Source organism: Paramormyrops kingsleyae, chromosome 3, assembly GCF_048594095.1.
Source record: "Paramormyrops kingsleyae isolate MSU_618 chromosome 3, PKINGS_0.4, whole genome shotgun sequence".
NCBI classification, from domain to species: Eukaryota; Metazoa; Chordata; class Actinopteri; order Osteoglossiformes; family Mormyridae; genus Paramormyrops; species Paramormyrops kingsleyae.
The window spans coordinates 7022004-7041318 of record NC_132799.1 but is presented as its reverse complement, the minus strand read 5'-3'; the positions used below and the strand labels follow the sequence as shown (position 1 = coordinate 7041318).

Below are 19315 nucleotides of genomic sequence, written 5' to 3'. Positions count from 1 at the left end.
TTTCACCAAGTATATCTAAGCTATTCCTACCGAAGATCAATGAGCATGTATTCATATTGATTCTGAGCAGGGCTGAAACTTTGAAAATATGATGATTCGGCAGATTTCAAGATTTATGGCATTCAGAAGCACAGAACCACACCTTACTATCCCTAGTGGAATGGGTAGTGTGAACGATTCAACTGTACTCTGCACGACAAATCGCAAACGTTGCTGTTGGCTGGAAAGAGACACTGGCCATGCCACTTGCCCCAAGCTGACCTTTGCATATAACACAACCCCTCACCGGACTACTGGGCAGACTCCTTGTTTGCCTGCTTGTTTACTGGAGGAATCATGCACTAAGTTGGAATAAAATTCATGACTACTGGAACTGTTTACTGGGTAGCTCAAAGTCCATAAGGAACTTCTCTGTAGTTTCTGCCTATGAAGATGGTCCAGTTCGACAGGTACCCCAGTCTGGTTTGAGGGCAATTCCAGAAGGGCAACAGAATGGGATGGGGAGAGCCACCCCCGTGGCACGTAGGAAAGACCCACCAAGTTCCCTAGTCGCTGAAAAGGACATGTCAGGAGATCCAGGGGTCCTGTGTTTTGAGGAGAAGCCCCAAGTCACTGACGGCTGCTATCGCTACGGAAGTGGAGGTGCACATTTTGAGTGCCATGCAGTGTAAGAAAGGTAAGAAAATTAACATTGTTTCTGTATAGCAGAGAAAAACAAAAACAAAGTCACAACTCTAAAACTTTAACACGTTCCAAGTAAGGCAGTGCGAGAGAATGTCAATATTTGAAGATTACTGTTGTTGTCCAGGTGGAAAATTTTAGTGTACTAACCTGTCTATATTTATTGTGGCCTTTCCCCTTAATATTTGTTAACTGTCATCCTTTTTGAGTTCTTACCATTTCCCAGTACTCCACTGGGAAGTGAGTGGGGGAAAAAACATAATTTTTGCTATGTTTTTGTTGAAAATAATGATGTTTACACACAAGTCACATTTCCAAAGCACTTAGCCTGGTTTATGAGGATCATAGTAATTCAGTAATCTCATAGGGTGCTGGGCAGGGGATCATAGGGTGCTGGGCAGGGGACACCCCTATGGGCAGGGGACACCCCTATGGGCAGGGGACACCCCTGTAAAGGTGTCAGCTCATCACAGGACACACACCTGGCCAGTTTAGCATCTACAATTCACAGAAACTCACACAAGCACAGGGAGAACATAGAAACTCCACCCAGACAAGATTTTAGGTATAAATTCTGGCACTGAGAGGTATGAGTGTTAAACACTGCACTACTGATCAGCTACAATACCACACTGCTCAACTCAATAGTGATTTACCAAATCAGAACATTATTACTGAGAGTCGTCTCGCTTCCATTCCTTTCACATGGAGACAGTCCCATGAAAAATCCAACCTAATAACGGACCGTACAGTAAATTCCTATAATGATTTTTATGACTAAACTGACAGTCTAGGTTAGTTGCTAAACCAGCAGAATGGAACACTACACTGGTATTTCATAGAATGTTTAAAAACTGTAATATGTTTGTAAGTACAATGGGAAAAGTTTATCACACAAACCACGTAATGAGAGCACAACTGGAGCCCAGTGCATGGAAAAAGAACCAAACCAGCATGCAGATACAAAGCAAGAGAGACAGAGAGCAGTCTGAAAGAATGTTTTAGAATGTTTTTCTTGTGAAAGTAACCAAAACCTTTTAATCCACAGATATACTTGAAAGAAGGTAATGTTCTGTGACAGTATTCAGGAAAATGCTGTTGTGGGTTATATTTTTATGCGGTTATTTTGTATATTTGCTCTCAGTTTTAGTCATGTTCTGCTGAGTTTAAATAAATCCTTTCCCCCCCCCCCCCCAATCGTTTTAATTTTGTGAAATATTATTTTCTAGAAAAGACATTTGAAGTGATGGTATTAATGACACTTGACCAAAGTTGGGGTATTTTATTATTGCTTATTTATTTTTAAGTATTATTTGAATTATTTGAAAAGTATGTTTGTATTTTGCACAAAATTCACTAGTCACTGCATTGTTCAGTCATGCTTAGTGTTCTTTTATGACAATTATTATTATTGTCTAGTCAGGTTTTGTGTTTTTTTTCTTTAATATTGTGAAAGGTGATTTCTCTTAAAACGACATTTGGATGTATATTAATACAAGATTGGATCTGTATGCATTATTTATTTTTAAACAAGACACTACTGGCGTTTTCTACTGTGGAAATAAATTCATATATAAACATATCACAGTACTTTATCTGTGGAATCTCACATTTTTCACAATAACTTTTAAACTTTTAAGTGCTTTTAGTTTTCCATTCTTAATAATGGGGAGGAAGCACAGAAGCCGTGAAGTCAGGGAAAAAGGGATTTATTTGGAGAAAATCACCAAACACAGAACAAATGCATGAACAAACGTCAATGACCGGACAGGGGTAAGACAGACTTGGAAGCACTAAATACTAGAATCAATTAACAACAACTAGACACAGCTGAGAACACTGGGATTCCACACGAGGTAACAAGGGGGCGTGGCACACAGGGGGATCGGACGAGCAGGTTGTGACAGATGGTCTATCTTTTATATAAAAAGGTCTAAAAAGGATGAGCATTTTGACATGCAATTGTGCAGTGCAGTACTGTTTGTTTAGAAACTGGTAATATTTAGTAGACTGGTGTGGGTTAAGGTCAAGGGAGCCCGAATATTATTCACAAATTTTCATATTTGGCAGGATCTTCCGCCCCTAACCCTTGTGAATGTGAAGGGGTTACTGTATATTTATTTGATTTTATCCAAAGCAACACATAATTTCCAACCATATATACACCTGGATTACTGAGAAGATATTTATACTTACCAAACAAATACCTTGAGCATTACTGTTTGAACCTTTTGTCTTCCTTAATTATTAAGAAAAAATTCAAGAATCCAGCAATATCCCAAAGAAAATAAATACAATTTTGCAAAAATGAATAAATGATGGCATTGACATTTTCCAAGGGAACATTTTCTAAATCACAATTGTAGAGCATCCACAGAGAGTGCCAGTACACAGAGACCTTTGGGGCCAGAACGAGCGATTGTGGGCTGTCTTCCCATGGAGAGCTCTGAGTAAGTGCCACAAGACTGAGTGAAGCAAATGACTGTCCGTGAGCTTGTGTGCCATTTGAGGGACAGCATTTTGCTGGATTCGCTTAGAAGCCAAGGGCTTGAAATTGTACATGGGGGGGGAATCGAATCTATTATATTGAAATGGCAACTGAATCTAAGTAACTGTCATTATCCAGGCTGTGCAATTGCTTCCATCATCTGGCTATTGTCCTCAAGTATTCTTGAGCATGCAGTAAGAGAATACATTCAGCTTTTATTGGCAGTGCAAAATTTCTGCATCTTATGTAGTTGCCTTGCAACACTGATTCGGCCCGGAGAGGAGGAAGCAATCAGAGAAGGAACGAGAAACCACGAGAACTGCTAGAACATTCTTGGCGGGTCTGAGCGCTGCTAGTCGTAACATCGTATTTCACTCTGGAGCAGCTGACATTCACCAGTGAAATGTGAAATCCAGGCTTCCTTATCAAAGAGCTAGGAAGGTTCACCCAGAGGGTATATAGCGATAGCTACTGTGAGCAGGAGGTCAGGAACTGTGTACCACCTAGATAAGTCTCCTCAGTTCGCAAGGTATGGAAAGCATAGAGATGACCGCCATACCGTTTCAGGGCCATGTTCACATTTTCCGCTTCACAGATTAGCAGCGGTGTAACCAGATTATCGTGTGGGCAGACGTGCACCGGACCACTGCAAGGACCATGTGTCCAAGCCAAGGAGATGAGGGACAGAAGCAAATGCTAGTGGTGAGTGAAAATGGGAGGAGGGACTCAATTGGGAAGGGGCTTGTTTGTTTGTATTGCAGCCCAGCACAGATGCAATATGGGAAGACTGGACTCCATTTCAAAATTCTCAAGTTCTCAGGTAAAGCTTTGGCAAAATGTGCTTGGTAGTATGTCACACCTGAAGGGCTGACTTTAAACAGCCATAACAATGAATCAATAACTCAAAAAACTCTGAACACTGCTGCTAATGCTGATATGTATGCATGTATGTACATATATGTATGTGTGTGTGTGTGTGTATGTGTGTGAGAGAGAGAGAGAGAGAGACACTTTTTTTTTTGAAAAAAGACTCCTGAGCCGCTCCAGCTTCCTCCTTCCTGCTCCTAATGCTGTGAAGAGGATGTTCATGCACCACTGCTCTTACGCTGAGCCAGTTTGGTCCCAAGAGAGGAGTCTTTAATTGCCAGGCAACAGTCTCGTGACATCAGATGCTGAAACGGAGATAGAGCACTTAATAGGGAAACCTGGCTGTTCATGTTTAGTGTCTCGCTACGAGGGCGCTGTTTGCTCGTTTTGTTTTCGTCGCTTGTTTTGGGTTTGTGTTCCTTTGGGGGTGGGTTAGTGGGGGTGAGGGCAAGAAGAACCTGGTTCAGGGCCTGAGTGAGATTCACCATTCCTGCTCAGAAACCGGCAACGCGAAGGTTTTATGAAGTTTTTTTTTTTTTTTGCGACTAACAACAGAAGTAGAAAAATAAAATCAGTAGCAAAAAATAGGACAGAGCCTCCCTGTAAGATGCTGGAAATCTCAGTCAAAATGACAATAACAATATTTCACACAAAAACAAGTTTTTGCATCAGAAAAGAGGAAATAACAAAACTGTTTCAAAATACCAATATATATATATGATACAAAACGACAAAAATTAAGATATCGCTCATAAACCTGAGACATCTCTCATTTCATAAACATTTGCATAATTTTGTATTGTCTGTGGTCTCTGGAAGCCTAGGGATTTCAAAATGAAGCAGCCCATCTTCTGAGTCGGATAAGTATTCACGGCCTGTCATCACAGTTTAGCTTTCTGGGGAGACACGTGCCCCTAGTTTCTGCTCAATTCCCGGAGAGCAGCATGAAGCTCCTCCCGACAGTTTAAATGGGCTTCGTTAATAATTGCCTGTTGTTTGCAGAACGAGTGTGTCAGAGTGAAACGGCTTTTCCTAATTCATCTGTATTTAGGCCAAGCGAAAACATACCAGCCAATCAGCATAAGCGATCAAGCAGGAGCCTGAGGTCTGTGCTTTAAGTGGAGGACGGAGCTGGGAAAAATGTGGCGATGAGGCAACTGCCAATCCACTCATTCCTCTCAGATCCTGCTCCTGTTTCCCCTTCTGGGCACATTTACATTTTATATATTTAGCACTTACTTTTATTTGAAGGGGCCACATTTTTTTGTAGGTTGTTCCCTGGCACAATTTTATATTAGGGGCCTCGCTCAGGGACCCAACAGTGAAATGACTCTGCTGACTCTGGGATTTAAAATGACAACCTTCCAATCAGAAGCACAGCATCCTGCACTGCCGGGTCAACTACCCCCCCCCCCCTCCCGTACCCCGTACATGTTTAAAAATGCTGGCTTAGAAACACCTTGTGCATTTACTGGCATCTCTTGTTCAAAGAAATGGTTGCATTTGATTGAGGTTGGAAGGCAGATCCAGAGGGGGGCAGGGGGGGGGGGGAGACGGCCTGCATTTGTCAGTCGATGTGAATGAGACACACGGCCTGCCGGCTTGGTGCTGGCGGCTCACGGCTTCCTCCCGCTCACTCCGCTCGCGTTCCAGCAACATCCCAAAGAGGGCGAACAAAACCAGCATGCTCCCTATAGGCAAAGAAACATAAAAGAAGTGCTTCATTTCTCACCGGCATCCCAGTGCTAAAAGCCAACGGCTATTGAAATTGTGTATCTGGTAGTACACACAGAGGCAAAAAAAAAAAATAATCTATTTCAAAGGTACCATTAAACACACAGAAATTACAGCATAGTTGCATTGATGCAACTATGCTGTAAGGAGCTGTGCAGTTCTTGTACAAAGTTGTTGTATCCCAAACTCACTCCTGAACAACCGTAATGCAGCCCTACAGTAAGTCTAACATCCATTTCTTTGAAAGAAAAGAGGGGGAATGGATTTTATTCAGTTTTGTTGAATGGCATGCCCACACACGGCAATGTGAAAATGCAAACTGAGATCAGTCAAACAGAAATATTTTTGGAGATTGCTGAAACATCGCAGGAACTCGCAGACGACACGTAAGCCAAATAAAAAATACTGAAAAACATTCAGATCACATAAAATATTAGGAATACATATAGGTTATTGTAAGTGCACACTATGTTTTTAATATTGACGGCCTTGGTTTGGATACGCCGCACATCTTCGTCCCGGTAACCAGCCTCACTCACCTTAACTGCCTTTGTCACCATGGACTCTTGCATTTCTTGCAGTAACTTTTAAAATTTTCTGCAATGTTAGTTTGACATTTTTAATAATGAGTAAAAACGTAGTGCTCCCATTGCATACAATAGTAACTTTGTACATACGGGGGCATAATTTAGATAGTCTGGGTTCATAGGAAATGGCTAAGAAGTTTGACATGCAAACTGTACAGTACAGTGATCGGTGATAATCAGACTTTTTACATTATCATTCAGGCTAGCAGACTGTTATAGGTTGAGGTTAGTGGGGGGCCAAGTACTATTCATGAATTTTCATATTTTTGGGAGTCTTCTGCCCCAACCTTCGGGACTGTGAAGGGGTGACTGTATAACTCATGCTTTCTGAACTAAGCAGACTCCAGGCCTAAACGGCCATAGACTCTGTTGTGACGGCAAATCACTGGCCTCCAGGACACAGGGTATGATAGATTGCTTACAAGGCAGATGAGTAGTACCTTTTTGCATTGCAATTGGTCATGAATTGCACCTTAAGACATATTTAGGCCTGGACCAGCCCTTCCAGGGATGATGTCATTCCTGTTTCCACCACCTTTGTCTCCTTAGTGTCCACTGCGTTATTTGTCGTGTGCTAATCCCTGGCATTCACTCGTATCACATAGCTTTCCAGTATCACCAGTCATGAAGAAATTAAACCCTGTGTTTTACTTGTTCTAGTTGTAAAACAACATGCTTTTTCTCCTCCTCAGACCTACTGTAAATACAACCGCTCCTCTTTTAGCGACTAAATTCCTATGACTAGGTCATTAAGCAAAATGGCCGCTAACTGAAAGTCAGGGTAGCCTATGTATGACCTTGACTGCATTTACAACTTTATTTCAGCCTTCCATACTCAATTTCTTTTATCCTTCATTATATGCACATTTTTTTATCAACATTTTATACATTCTACTTCAAAATTTTCTCTTTCCCTGGCATATGTTGTCAAGTATACGAATTTTGGTTGTAAATCCACACATGGGTCGGAAATTTTTTTATTACCATCGTATTTGTAAATGGTCGCTAACTGAGGTAGTCACTAAACTTTGGAGGGGTTGTAGCACTAAAAGATTTAGTACTAATGTATCTTTTCCCAAAGTTTGTCCTTGAAAACATGACATCTGCTAATGGGTCCTGAAAGGGTCCATATTGGAGCTTTTTTGGTGCCTTTGGGCCGAGGATCTTTATCGATCTTGGCATCAATTATTAGCCCTGTTGAGTCGCAGTCATTCAGTGATGATGTGTCCTTTGTATGGTCCATATAATGCATTAATGATTATTTAGGCAATTCATTTATTACTATAAGCAGTAGCTGTAATTGTAGCCATGGTCTGCAGTATGGGGGGGCACCCGGGTAACTTTTGGAGCATCATTAAGAAGCCGGCGGTAAACAATAATGAAAAATTACCTACAAATAATTTGATGCAAACTGATAAAGCTGAGCTAATATAAGCCTAAATTACATCCACGTTTTTTTTAAAACAAATGTATGATTTTCAGGTAAGGCGAGCAATGCTGATGACTCACTGAGTGCTTCGATTTGCTACAGTATCTGTCAATCAGCTGTATCTTTAGACATCGGCAGTGTAAATTGCCAAATCCCCACGTGCATTGCGAGCCTAAAAAGTGTATTATGAGGTGAGCAGGGTTGCGAAAGTGCAGGAAGAAAATGAGGCGGAAGGTTATATCCGAGTTTTGAAAAGCAAACAGACAAGTGGGGATGAATATATGTCCCCCCCTACCCCCCACTGATTCATATGTGTTCCCAGATTGCAGAAGTAGCAGCAGTAGTACATATATATATATTATTTGAATGGAGTCTCAGTTATTCAGTTTGATTGTTTAATGATCCAGACGCAGGTTTGGTTGTAACTCAGTGTACAGTTTTCTTTCCCGTCACAATCCCATTGCTCATTACTAATCTCTTTTGGACTTGGAGGTGGTAACAATGTGAACAATATGGTTGAGCTGTATTTTTTGGGTTTGCTGGCAGGTACACGGTGCCTCTTACTTCTGGACTGAACCTTCACCCCCATAAATGGGAAACTACAGGAGGAAACGCCGTCATCACCTTTAGCCAAAGATGAAACTATCGGAAGAAAGGACACATCAAAGGGCACTGCAGTAGGACACAATTGCAGTAAATCATAATTTTTCTACTGAGGGATAATAAAATCACAAGAGTACTTCAACATAAATGTGTTTCCATAACTATGAATGCCTTCTCAGAAGTCTTTGATTTTTAATGATTAAAATTTCTATTTTGAGCATTGTGAATTGTGATATAGCGTACAGCAAGTCTTTCATAAAAGGGGGCAGGAATATTTCGACATAGTCATGGGCAGAAATGCATGTTTACAACAGGAATAACTGCATTTAGCGAAAGATCATCTTGCTGAGCAGCCAAATGCTCATGTGATTGATGCTTCAGGATTGTTCCAGAACAGCAACCGGATCCCAGGACAGCATGTCCCCAAGAAGCACCGCAAGCCTGAAGATCTGCAAGGCCCAAACTCTGAACCAGCCTACCACACTGCATGTGCCACAGATTTACTCCCACAAAGCCATTTTCTCTCTAGATGAAGGGATTTGCCACCTGTATTGTTTTATTGTTGAAAAGAACTGCAGAATTTCAGGATATCACCGTCGTGTAACTCAGTGCAACACTAAAACACCAAACTAATGAATATTGCTTCCCTCATCAGCCACACTCCATTTTAATTTTCCATGACTAATTGCTACTAATCTCAGCCATCAGTTTTGAAGTACACCCCTCCCCAGATTACTCTATACCACATTGAACAGGCAGGTAAGTGAAGGGGGGAGTCGTCAGTCGTAATGCATCTCTGAAATCGTAGCAGGAAAGGGGCCTTTTGGAAATAGATCGAAAGTAAGTGTTGCATAAAACAGCCTAACAAGTACTACTAAAATCTGAAAAGGATAATACCTCAACGGAAATACAAGACATAACCTGAGGAAATAGAGTTAAAACCTGTTATTTTCCTTAAATGCCCCCAGAAAGGAAAAACACATGTAGGCCTCACATTAACCACAACATAAAGTTGAGAATGACCATTAAATAGCCAAGTGTGCTCATTAATAAAACTAAAGAGCAACTTAGCTTCATTGTAAAGAGACACCAGCTGCTGACAAAACTCTATAAAAGCCTCAGAGTTCCCATCTTTGGGAACAAAATTAGATTATACTTTTAACTACTTTTAAAACTGAAATGGTTCCATCTTTATTCTAGGACTGTCGGAATGGGAGCATAGCTTATAATTGGTGCCACCACTGGAAAAAATATGTGGGAAATAAAATAAGCCATTGAACGGATTGTGGAAAAATGTAATGAGTTGCTAAGAAACTGTTTAGATATGACATATATCACAAAAAAGTCTTTCATGATCATTTATCAGCTTCTTTCACATTCTCAGCAAAATTAGAGCTTTGTTCTACTTTTGTATTATGTGGGTATTATATGTTATTTTTTGACAGGAGCAGTTACATTGAAATATTACAGGGTTACATTATATCTTTTCACTGTTTATATAACAGTGTTAATTTATTGCGGTTCAATAGGCCCATTGCTGCTGCTGGTTTGCGTCATAGATGCAAATATGCAAAAATCACAAAAATTAGGCCATGAAATTACATCTGCTTAAGTCAAGTTAAACTCCCAGACCACCATCACAAGCTGATAAAAGTATGTTAGAAATACTTAAACCAGACAATCTTATATTTAAAATAATAATACAAATAAGCAAAAGAAATGACATAGGATATATTTTAACACACAGTAACCCCTTCATACTTGTGAGGGTCAGGGGTGCAAGATCCTCGAGAATGTGAAAATTTGCAAGTAATATTTCTGCATCCCTAACCTTAACTGATAACAGTCTGCTACCGTCAAATTGCTTTGTGATTTCCTTACTATACCTTTTAATATGGGATAGAAACCATCTAAATTATGTCCCTGAATGTGCAAAGTAACTAAAGTATTATACGCACTGGAAGGCTACCTTTCAGACCCAGTATTAAAAATGCAAAACTAGCAGCGCTGAAAAGTTTAAAGGTTACGGCGAGAAATTGTGAACCTCCACAGTCACAATTACAGCTAAGAAGTGAGTGAGACCGGTTACTGAGACAAGGATGTGCAGCATACCCAAGCCAAGACTTTATATATTAATAAATAATATGCACTACACTAACAAATAGTATGTATCACTAAAACATATATATGATTTTATGTGACCCGAATCATTTTCAGTATTGTTTTTGGCCAGTTTCTGCGTTATTTCAGCAAGCTCCAAAAATATTCATGTTTAATTGTGCATGGCCAACTTTCATATAACCAAAACTGCGAATGTCAAGCTTGTGAATGTGAAATGGTTACTGTATTGCATGTATTGCATATTCTATATGTTTACTTGATACCCCATGACCCTTTCTAGGATAAGCAAGTGCAATATGAATGGTTGGATGTTTTTTGATGTATAAAGCTGTGTACTGTGTTGAGCGTAATCTGTTTTGGATACACTGTTGCATACCATGTCTGCACATTGTGTGCATAGAGGGAAAAGCCACTTGCGGAAACATCCGCATGGTTAATGTACAGCCAGACTAGGCACTACCAAGATTAATTTGACAGTTTCAGCAACTGTAACCAAGGCACATAAATATCCAGTAATCTGGCAACACGTCATCTATTCCACTGGAATAAATTAAAAGGAGCGAAGCGTGACATTCGCTGCCGAGGGATAGATGGCCTGAAGTCAGAAATAGGAAATATTTGGAAATTTGAGAAGTTCCAGCATATCAGCCCCCAAAAGTGCCAATTCTCCAGTAGAATTTACCCAGTCCTCCAGCAACCTGGCAGAACACCACGGGCAGGTCTGCAGATTACTAATCAATATTTCTGTATTTTTTAAACGCAAGCGTTATTGTGTATTTTCCTTTTGCTACTATTTCACTGCTGTATCAGAATGCTATGATGAATTTAAGTTTTTATTTACAGAAAATACAGACGCTCCTCTACTTACGAATGAGATACGTTCTGAACGGCCGTTCCTAACTTGAAATGTTCGTAAGTCGTTATTCGACATCATTTTAAGGATATACGCGAGTACAAAGAACTAGGATGCTGGGAGTACGTACGCTACGTTGCGCGGCGGGAGTAGCGGCCAAAAGTCGTACTACCCAGAATTGGTGCGCAGAAAAAAAAAATGATGTTGCGGACAGGAAACGAGAGCCCAATGAACACAATTTGTACTTACAGTGCTCTTCGTTCGTATATCTGAAAGTTCGTAAATTGACAGTTCGTAAGTAGAGGAGCGTCTGTAATGACATGAGCTGTGAGGTGACAAACAAATTCATCTCCTTCTTAGGACCCTAACCCACATTAAAATTATTATAGCAAATCTTTTTGCTTCACAAAACTTTTCAAAAATCGAAATGTTTGTCATCAATCAAAATACAAAAACAACAGTATGGCAAAGCGTGCCTGATGGTTTCTGGCAAGCAGAATAAATCCTTTCACACATGCACACCATCCAAAAGCCATAGTTTACAGCAGTGTTTCCCAACCCAGTCCTCGGGGAACCCCAGACAGTCCACATTTTTGCTCCCTCCCAACACACCTGTACCCAGTATTCTGTGTTCTTGTTTGTTTGATGGTCCGGTTCAGGCAGCAAAAATGTGGACTGTCTGGGGTTTCCCGAGGACTGGGTTGGGAAACACTGGTTTACAGTACATATCATTGCTGACCTTCAATCCTACATTGGGTTTCTGCAGTGTGGCTTTGATCATCACTGACCTGAGCTGGACAGATATCAGGAAAGAATAAAAGGCGTCATTATTGTCAGATGTCAGATAACTCAAGTTTAAAGGTCGAAATGACAGTAAAATGACAGTTTAATCTTAGGTTGGACTAACCAAGCCCAAATTCTAATGAGTTACATCAGATTCAGTCATCTTGGTGGTGAAAATTACACTTTGTGAGACCACTGCAGTAATCCCACAGTAGAAATCCGAATGTGCTGGCATAGTACTAATTAATGACGCACTGGAATTCAGATCCTGACACATCTGTTGAAGTTCTTAAGGCAACTACAGCTCTTCCTGCAAAGATGGACCTCGGCATGTCAGGGAGATCGCTTTGCTAATTTGAGGACAAGGTGTACGTCAAGGTCTGCGATTCCCAAAGATCCTCATTAGTGCACATTAGAAAGCACAACTGTCACGGTATCTTAGGATGGCCCCTATCCAGGGTGAGTATTGCAGGTAAACCATTCAGAGAAGGTAGTTTCAAGGAACATTGCATGCAAGGTAAGAGCACACAGCGCTTGTGTACATTCAGTACAGACGAAACCATTCAGTACATGACGAGTCTTTTCCCATTTCGAGATGTAATGAGTCTCGCCTGTGTTTCTCCTCTAAACCATATTTTCCATCCAAAATATGAAATCGCTACAAGATGTCCATCTCCTTGATGATCAAAACATTTTTTTTAAGAACTGGGCAACATACAATGGACATCTGGAGGTATGTGTCTAAAATATGTTTAATGTTACATTGTTAGATACATGTGATTTTCATGACAATTTGTATTTCAATATTTTGATGCTACTCTTAAGTTTTTAAAAATACTACTTTGCATTTCTTAAGTCCATTACGAGACACCATGATTATGCACCATCATTTTCTGAAATGTAAAGCTAAAGACTTACTTTAAAGCTTTTGCTTTGCTTTTTTACAGTCACTGTAAATACATCCTATCTATAATTTGTCCATTTCTGACATAAACAATGATCCCGACGTTACATGAGAAATCATTTTAATACTGGAACATTCAACAGCAAATGCTAAATGAAGACCAGCTGGAGAGCAAACCAGAGTAGTGTACCAAAATTCTACTGTCATGCTTATTTTAACTTGCTAAGTGCTACAAATTTAAATACCTTTCTCTGACAACCTCCCTCCAATCAGAATGACCGGTGGGGAAATAAGTTTGAGTTTCAATTACTTGAAACAAACACATGGAAATATATTTAAAATGAATTGTAAGAAGTCACACAGAGCAAACATCACAAGCTAACTCCAGTTACGCAGAAAGGCTAACACAATTACCTAAGTACGCATAAGTGACAGGTAACCATTAGCAGCAGACCACTAATATTATAAATTATTTGAATCACCCTCAGTGTGTGTAATGAGATCAGCTCATTCAACATTATTACCCTACCAATTTTTTTCTAGTCCAACAGTACATTTTCACAGAGAAAATTCCGTATATAATTCACTAGAGAAATCATGAAGAATAAAACTGTTTTTCTTGTATTGTTGTTCTTATGACAGAAACGCCCACTGACTGTAATGAACAGAGATGGCTGCTTGTTTCTGCTATCCACATAAACAATAAATATGCACAGTACTCAAAATACATTGCAGCTGTTTTATTTCCAGACTCAACATATTGTCAACATATTGAACGATAAAACACATGAAGCACAACTACATCTACTGAGAAAACACAAAAGACTTTGCAATTTTTAGAGAAAAGTATAAACTGAAGCATTAACTCTCCTTTGTTTTTACACCGCCGTCAACACTACACCTGCTGCAGGGCCATCTACTCCAAACAGAGACCGTGTGCAGTTAAGGAGTTAAGGTGCTCCACCTCTTTGCAAATACAAGATGACCGCTTTTTGTTCCGCCCGCTGTCCTTTTCTATGTTCTGTTTCATAGTCGCTACCATGGTGACAGAGCTTTCCACTTGCATCCGTCTATTTGAATGTGTCCAGTCTGACATTGGAATGAAGTCTTCAGTCCTACTTCAGGCGAATGCAGTCGATCTCTGTCACTGGCATGGAGGAGGTCCGGAGGTCCGTGTCCTCGGCAGTCTTGCCGGGCACGTAGGTGGACCTCCATCGAAGCAGCACGATCCTCCTCAAGTGCTTGACTGTGTTGTTCCTGACACTGACAAAGCAGAGGGTGTTGATCATGCCGTTGCTCATGGCGATGCATTCGATGATGTAGAACGCCACCAGGGAGTTCTTCTCCCGCGAGATGACCGTGGGGTAGAAGTCACGCAGGATTGCAAAGCCGTAGTACGGGGCCCAGCAGAGGATGTAGGCCGTCAAGATGCCTATCAGCACCACGACGGTCTTCCGGCGCCCCCGCAACCGCCTCCGGATCTGCTCTGTCTGATAGCCCGGCACGGTCTTGAACCACAGCTCCTGGGAGATTCGCAAGTAGCAGAGCGTCATGGTCAGCACGGGGCCTACGAACTCCACGCCAAAGATGAACAGGAAGTAGGAGCGGTAATATAGCTGCTTGTCCACAGGCCAGATCTGGGCGCAGAACACCTTGCTGGTCTGGGAGGAACCGTGCGGGTATGTGGTCTCTGAGGCAAAGTAGGCAGAGGGGATGGAGATGAGGACTGGGACGATCCACACGCCTACAATCAGGCAATAGGCCGTCTGGTGCTTCATTCGCGGCCTCAGGGGATGGACGATGGCCATATACCTGAGCATTGAAACAAGTGCATCACGTTCACTACCTAACACTGCTTGAGCACTGCTAGTAAATCACATAGCTTGTGAATGATTCTGATAACTTATCTGAGATATATAACTAGGGTTTTTGTTCCCTATTTACCTGTTGACAGCAATTTCAGTAGTGACCCAATTAAATTCCATTTCCTCACTCATCTCTTCATGTTTTTCTTTGCATTAAAGGGAATAATCCGATCAGAAGGTGTTCATTGTAAATTCACCAGATCTCTCCAACTCATTGAAGCACAGGAAAAAAAAATTTAAAATTAAAAAGATTTTATCTAACCGTACTGAGCACCCAGTAAAATACAAAGAGTTTTTATTACAGAAATTTTGGACAGTTAGATGAGAAGGTGTCAACTTGCTCCATTGTTCTACTCCGTAGTAATATTTGATTATTGTGTATCAATGGTTACAGTTATTGGCAAAATGATTCTAAAATCACTTGGAAACGTCTTCCAGTTGGCACTCGTATTCCAACCAGTCAAAACAGTTATCTATTAATAGATAATATACATGTATATTGCAATTAAGCAAAATATTGTAAAATATCGTAATAGAATCCATATGGAAGAAGTTATTGATTTTATAGACACCAGTTTAACGATTATTGTTATTTTATAGTTTTAAAACTTTTGCATTTTAAGTCAGGAAAATTCATCGTCTCTCCAGGAGTGTAAGTCCTTCCTCACTTAAGCAGTGAGCAGTTATTAATTCCTAAGTTTTCAATACAATTTTATTGCATTTGAACCAAAATATTCACATTTATTTTTCACATCAAAGGTGCACAGAATTTATAAAGGAAATGTTATAATCGCCCTGTTGAAATTAAAACGTTTTCACATATGGTCCAAGAATACCTACTACAATGTGATTTAAACAAGAATTTTAAAACCTTTGAAGAATCTGGGCAGGTACCCTTTATCTCCCATGAATGCAGTACAAAGTGAGTCCTCCATAAATGTTTGTGCGCTTTCAAGCACATCATAAAAATATTATCCTCAAGTACAAGCTGTATGTTGTTAGAGATACCCACGAGGCACTACCTAGCTAAAGTAATTTGAAAATGAGACCACAGATGATTAAAGATCAAATGACTTGTGGTTTCCATAAATGACCTACATTTTTTCACGTGTTTCGCTTTAGCCGTCAGTTTTATAAGCACTTCACTCTTTTACTGAGGTTTCAGGCGCTCGGAATTAAGACGAATATGTTTATTTGGATCGAGAAGTGCGAGCTGTTCTTTCCTTTGTATAAATCAAAAGTTGCAGAGAGTCACCCATCAGCATCCTTAATGTTGCTGGAAGGTGTTGAGCATGACTCACCTGTCCACTGCAATGGCCAGCAGGGCGTTGGTGGACACATACAGGGAGACCGTTTGGAGGTAGCTGACGGAGGCGCAAAGCAGGAGCCCATGGTCCCAGGAGAGCTGCTTCACCACGTAGTAGTCCACCAGGAAGGGGCAGCAGACCACGGCCACTAGGAAGTCTGACACAGCCAGGTTGGCGATCAAGAGGTTGGTGAGGTTTCTCAGCTTCTTATACCGCGCCAGGGTGGCGATAAACAGGAAGTTGCCCACGCCGCAGACCAGCATGATGGAGACGAGCACCACACCGATGACGATGGTGGCTACGAAGAAGGCGCAGCCCTGTGTGGTGTCGGGGATCTCATCCTCCGGCACCCCGTAGTCCATGTTGTAGCTGTCCGTGAAGGGATCGGCCAGGAATCCCGGCAGATAGCCATTTGTGCCTGTGTGCGCTGTCGACAGCTGACTCCCGTTGGACTCGCCCATAGCTGGGACTCTTGCACTTTGTACCTCTGCTCACTTGTCCCTTCTCCGGGGTCTTAGATATTCCTACAGGCAAAGGAATCACAGGTTAGTGATCATAGTGCTGCTTGTTGGAGAACGAGGACGGGGACTTGGTGTCACTGCCTGTTTATTTCTTGTGAGCATCTATGGAACATACAGCTCAGTTTGCAAGACTGGGTCTGCTTGAAGGACACCCCTCTCTATATTGAACTCATAACACGGAAAATAAAATCTGTTTAATTTATTTACTGCAATTCCAGCTCATTCAATTCAACGACAATCTGCACAACCTTTCCCTACAAAAGCAAATGTTTGCATTTGTTTTGTCTTATGTCTTAATATTGTCTTGTTCATATGTCTTGGATATATTAAATCCATGTATTACTTTTTCTTTTGCACCAGCCAAGAACAATATTTCATTTCAGTGAATGACCTGTGTATCATATAGCTGAAGATGACAATATTGAATTTGGAGGAACAAACAAAGTTTGGATTCTTAAAGGAGGCATTGGGTACTCCTATTGAGTATGCAAGGTACATCCTAAAAATGTAACGCTAGCATCTGCGGAGAACACAAAAGATGACGTTTCCACTAGGACTAGGGGATACTTCAGTCTGAGACCTGATTAATGAGCCCTGATAGGCACGCGGTCTTAATTTAATGTGGCTGTTGCTCTAGGGTCTTACGAGGTCAGTGGTGAGTTTGTATCTCTTGCAGATGCCTTCTAGTGGAGGCCACCGTTAAATTAATGAGCTATAATAAATATTTATTTAAATTTAAATACCCTTATTTTATGAGGCAACCTTAGGGAGAAGGTGAGATGATACAATGTAATACAGTCATCATTAATACTGTATCAATTACAGTTTAATTCCCGAGATATTTTAAAGGTCAGTGTTGTTCACACACATTATTCGTCCCATTATTTAGCCATCAAGCTACCTTACATGAGAATAAATACGCTCGTGTGTTCGTGTTAGTGCTTTTCGTTCACGAAAACGTGGAACAGCAACTGTGCGTAAAAAAAGATTCTCCGTTTTCTGTTGTCATACGACGTCAGTAAAGATCTCAAGAAACCGAAGACTTATTTTAAAACACCCCAAAAATATAGCATTGCATACAAAATGTGATTACGCGCCAAGCACACGGCAGTTCTTCTCCATATGAAGGATAAAACTCTGTTCCTAATGTACTTAAAACTTTCTGAATAAAGCACCTCCCCTTCAAATAGCTTTTTCCGTGATCTGAATCCAGCAAAACTAATTGCCGTTAAGCAGAAGGAACCGGATTTGTTGGTGTAAGGCTTGATGGTCCATATTGTAGGAACAATAATCTACTGGTTACTGAACGGAATCATAATTCCTGTCTCTGTCGATACAATCTCAGTATTTAATTACAGTATTTATTTTTTTTCCACTGAGCCTGTTTACAGAGATATACAATTTTGGCCAAAAAAGCAACATGCAAATGTTTTGCTAGAAAAATTATCATGCATAAAATAACTATGTAAGGATTTGTAATTGACAGTTCTTATTGTTCATTATGCAAAAGTGACACGCTTACGTAATAATCATGCTTAATAATTCAGACGTCATTTGAAGGTATCTGTTAGGTGATTTAAGTCAATTAGTCAATTAAACAAGTGGAACAGACTATACAACATTTAAAACTAGAATTCACAATAGAGGCAGCAAGGCTAAAGACTTTATACCGACAGCACCATCCATGAACAATGTTGATAAGAATACAACGATTATACAACTCAACTAACCCAGAACAAACAGCACTTACCGGTAGTTATGAAATGCCATTTATTGTCATGAATGCCGCCTTTTCCCAGTCATGCGGCGCACACCCTTAGCAAAGAGCGCACTATGCTTCAGCGCTATGAAGCTGAGCGGTACGGCTCGGCAATGCGGCTCAGCGGTCAGGAGACCCTCCCTGTACTGAGCGCTGCGCCGGTGTTCCGTGGCACTCAAGGCAATTACGTCCGCAATTTAAAATCCCAATTTCTGACGCGGATTCTCCGTTCGCCTAACGCTTCTTTGTTGATACACAAAATGTATGCATTTAAACGCGCAAATTACCAAGCGCAGAAAGTCTACTGTTGCAGTAACCGTTTAAACCACTACGCGAATTTCACTTAAAGTTACATTATTTTGAAGAAAGCCCCTTTTTTATCGTGTTTGCATGTTTGTTGGGTCTGTGAAGGTTGAATAATTCTGGTTTGTTTTTGCGCCCTTATGAAATATTTATGACATCGGCTTTTACTATATAGTGTTTACTATGGAAGAGATGAACCAGAATATTTAATTGACAAGTGAGTCATGCTTACTTGCGACGCTCACCTCTGGAGGAGCGCCTGCTTGGGGAGATGCCACGGCAAGCTCTTCATCGCGTAGTCAGGCAGGATTGTTTGGGTGAATGACAGCTCTCTGGTCTCTTGGTTACCATGTTGCATTCTCCTCTGAAACAACCCGTTACGGCACAATTTTACAATTATTCCAATCAATTTTGGATTCACACACTTATTTTTGGTGTATCTTTGCGATTACTTGGAATTTCATCAGAAACAATTAACATGACAAAAACATTAAAATACCTGTAATATAA

General features: G+C 40.7%; 1 protein-coding gene and 1 long non-coding RNA gene across 2 annotated transcripts; one reads left to right on the top strand and one right to left on the bottom strand.

The window, feature by feature from the left end:
- Positions 1 to 3606: 3606 nt before the first annotated feature.
- LOC140588353 (uncharacterized) lies at positions 3607 to 8616 on the top strand. The gene is made up of 2 exons (XR_011989707.1): positions 3607 to 3871; positions 8333 to 8616. It is a non-coding gene; the product is annotated as an uncharacterized lncRNA (long non-coding RNA).
- Positions 8617 to 13775: 5159 nt separating this feature from the next.
- Positions 13776 to 18664, bottom strand: prokr1b (prokineticin receptor 1b). Its single transcript, XM_023842411.2, has 3 exons — positions 18494 to 18664; positions 16217 to 16746; positions 13776 to 14862 (listed from the first exon to the last, which is right to left on the bottom strand). The coding sequence occupies exons 2-3, from the start codon at positions 16681 to 16683 to the stop codon at positions 14166 to 14168; spliced, it is 1164 nt and encodes a 387-aa protein (XP_023698179.2). The 5' UTR covers positions 16684 to 16746; positions 18494 to 18664; the 3' UTR covers positions 13776 to 14165.
- Positions 18665 to 19315: the final 651 nt, after the last annotated feature.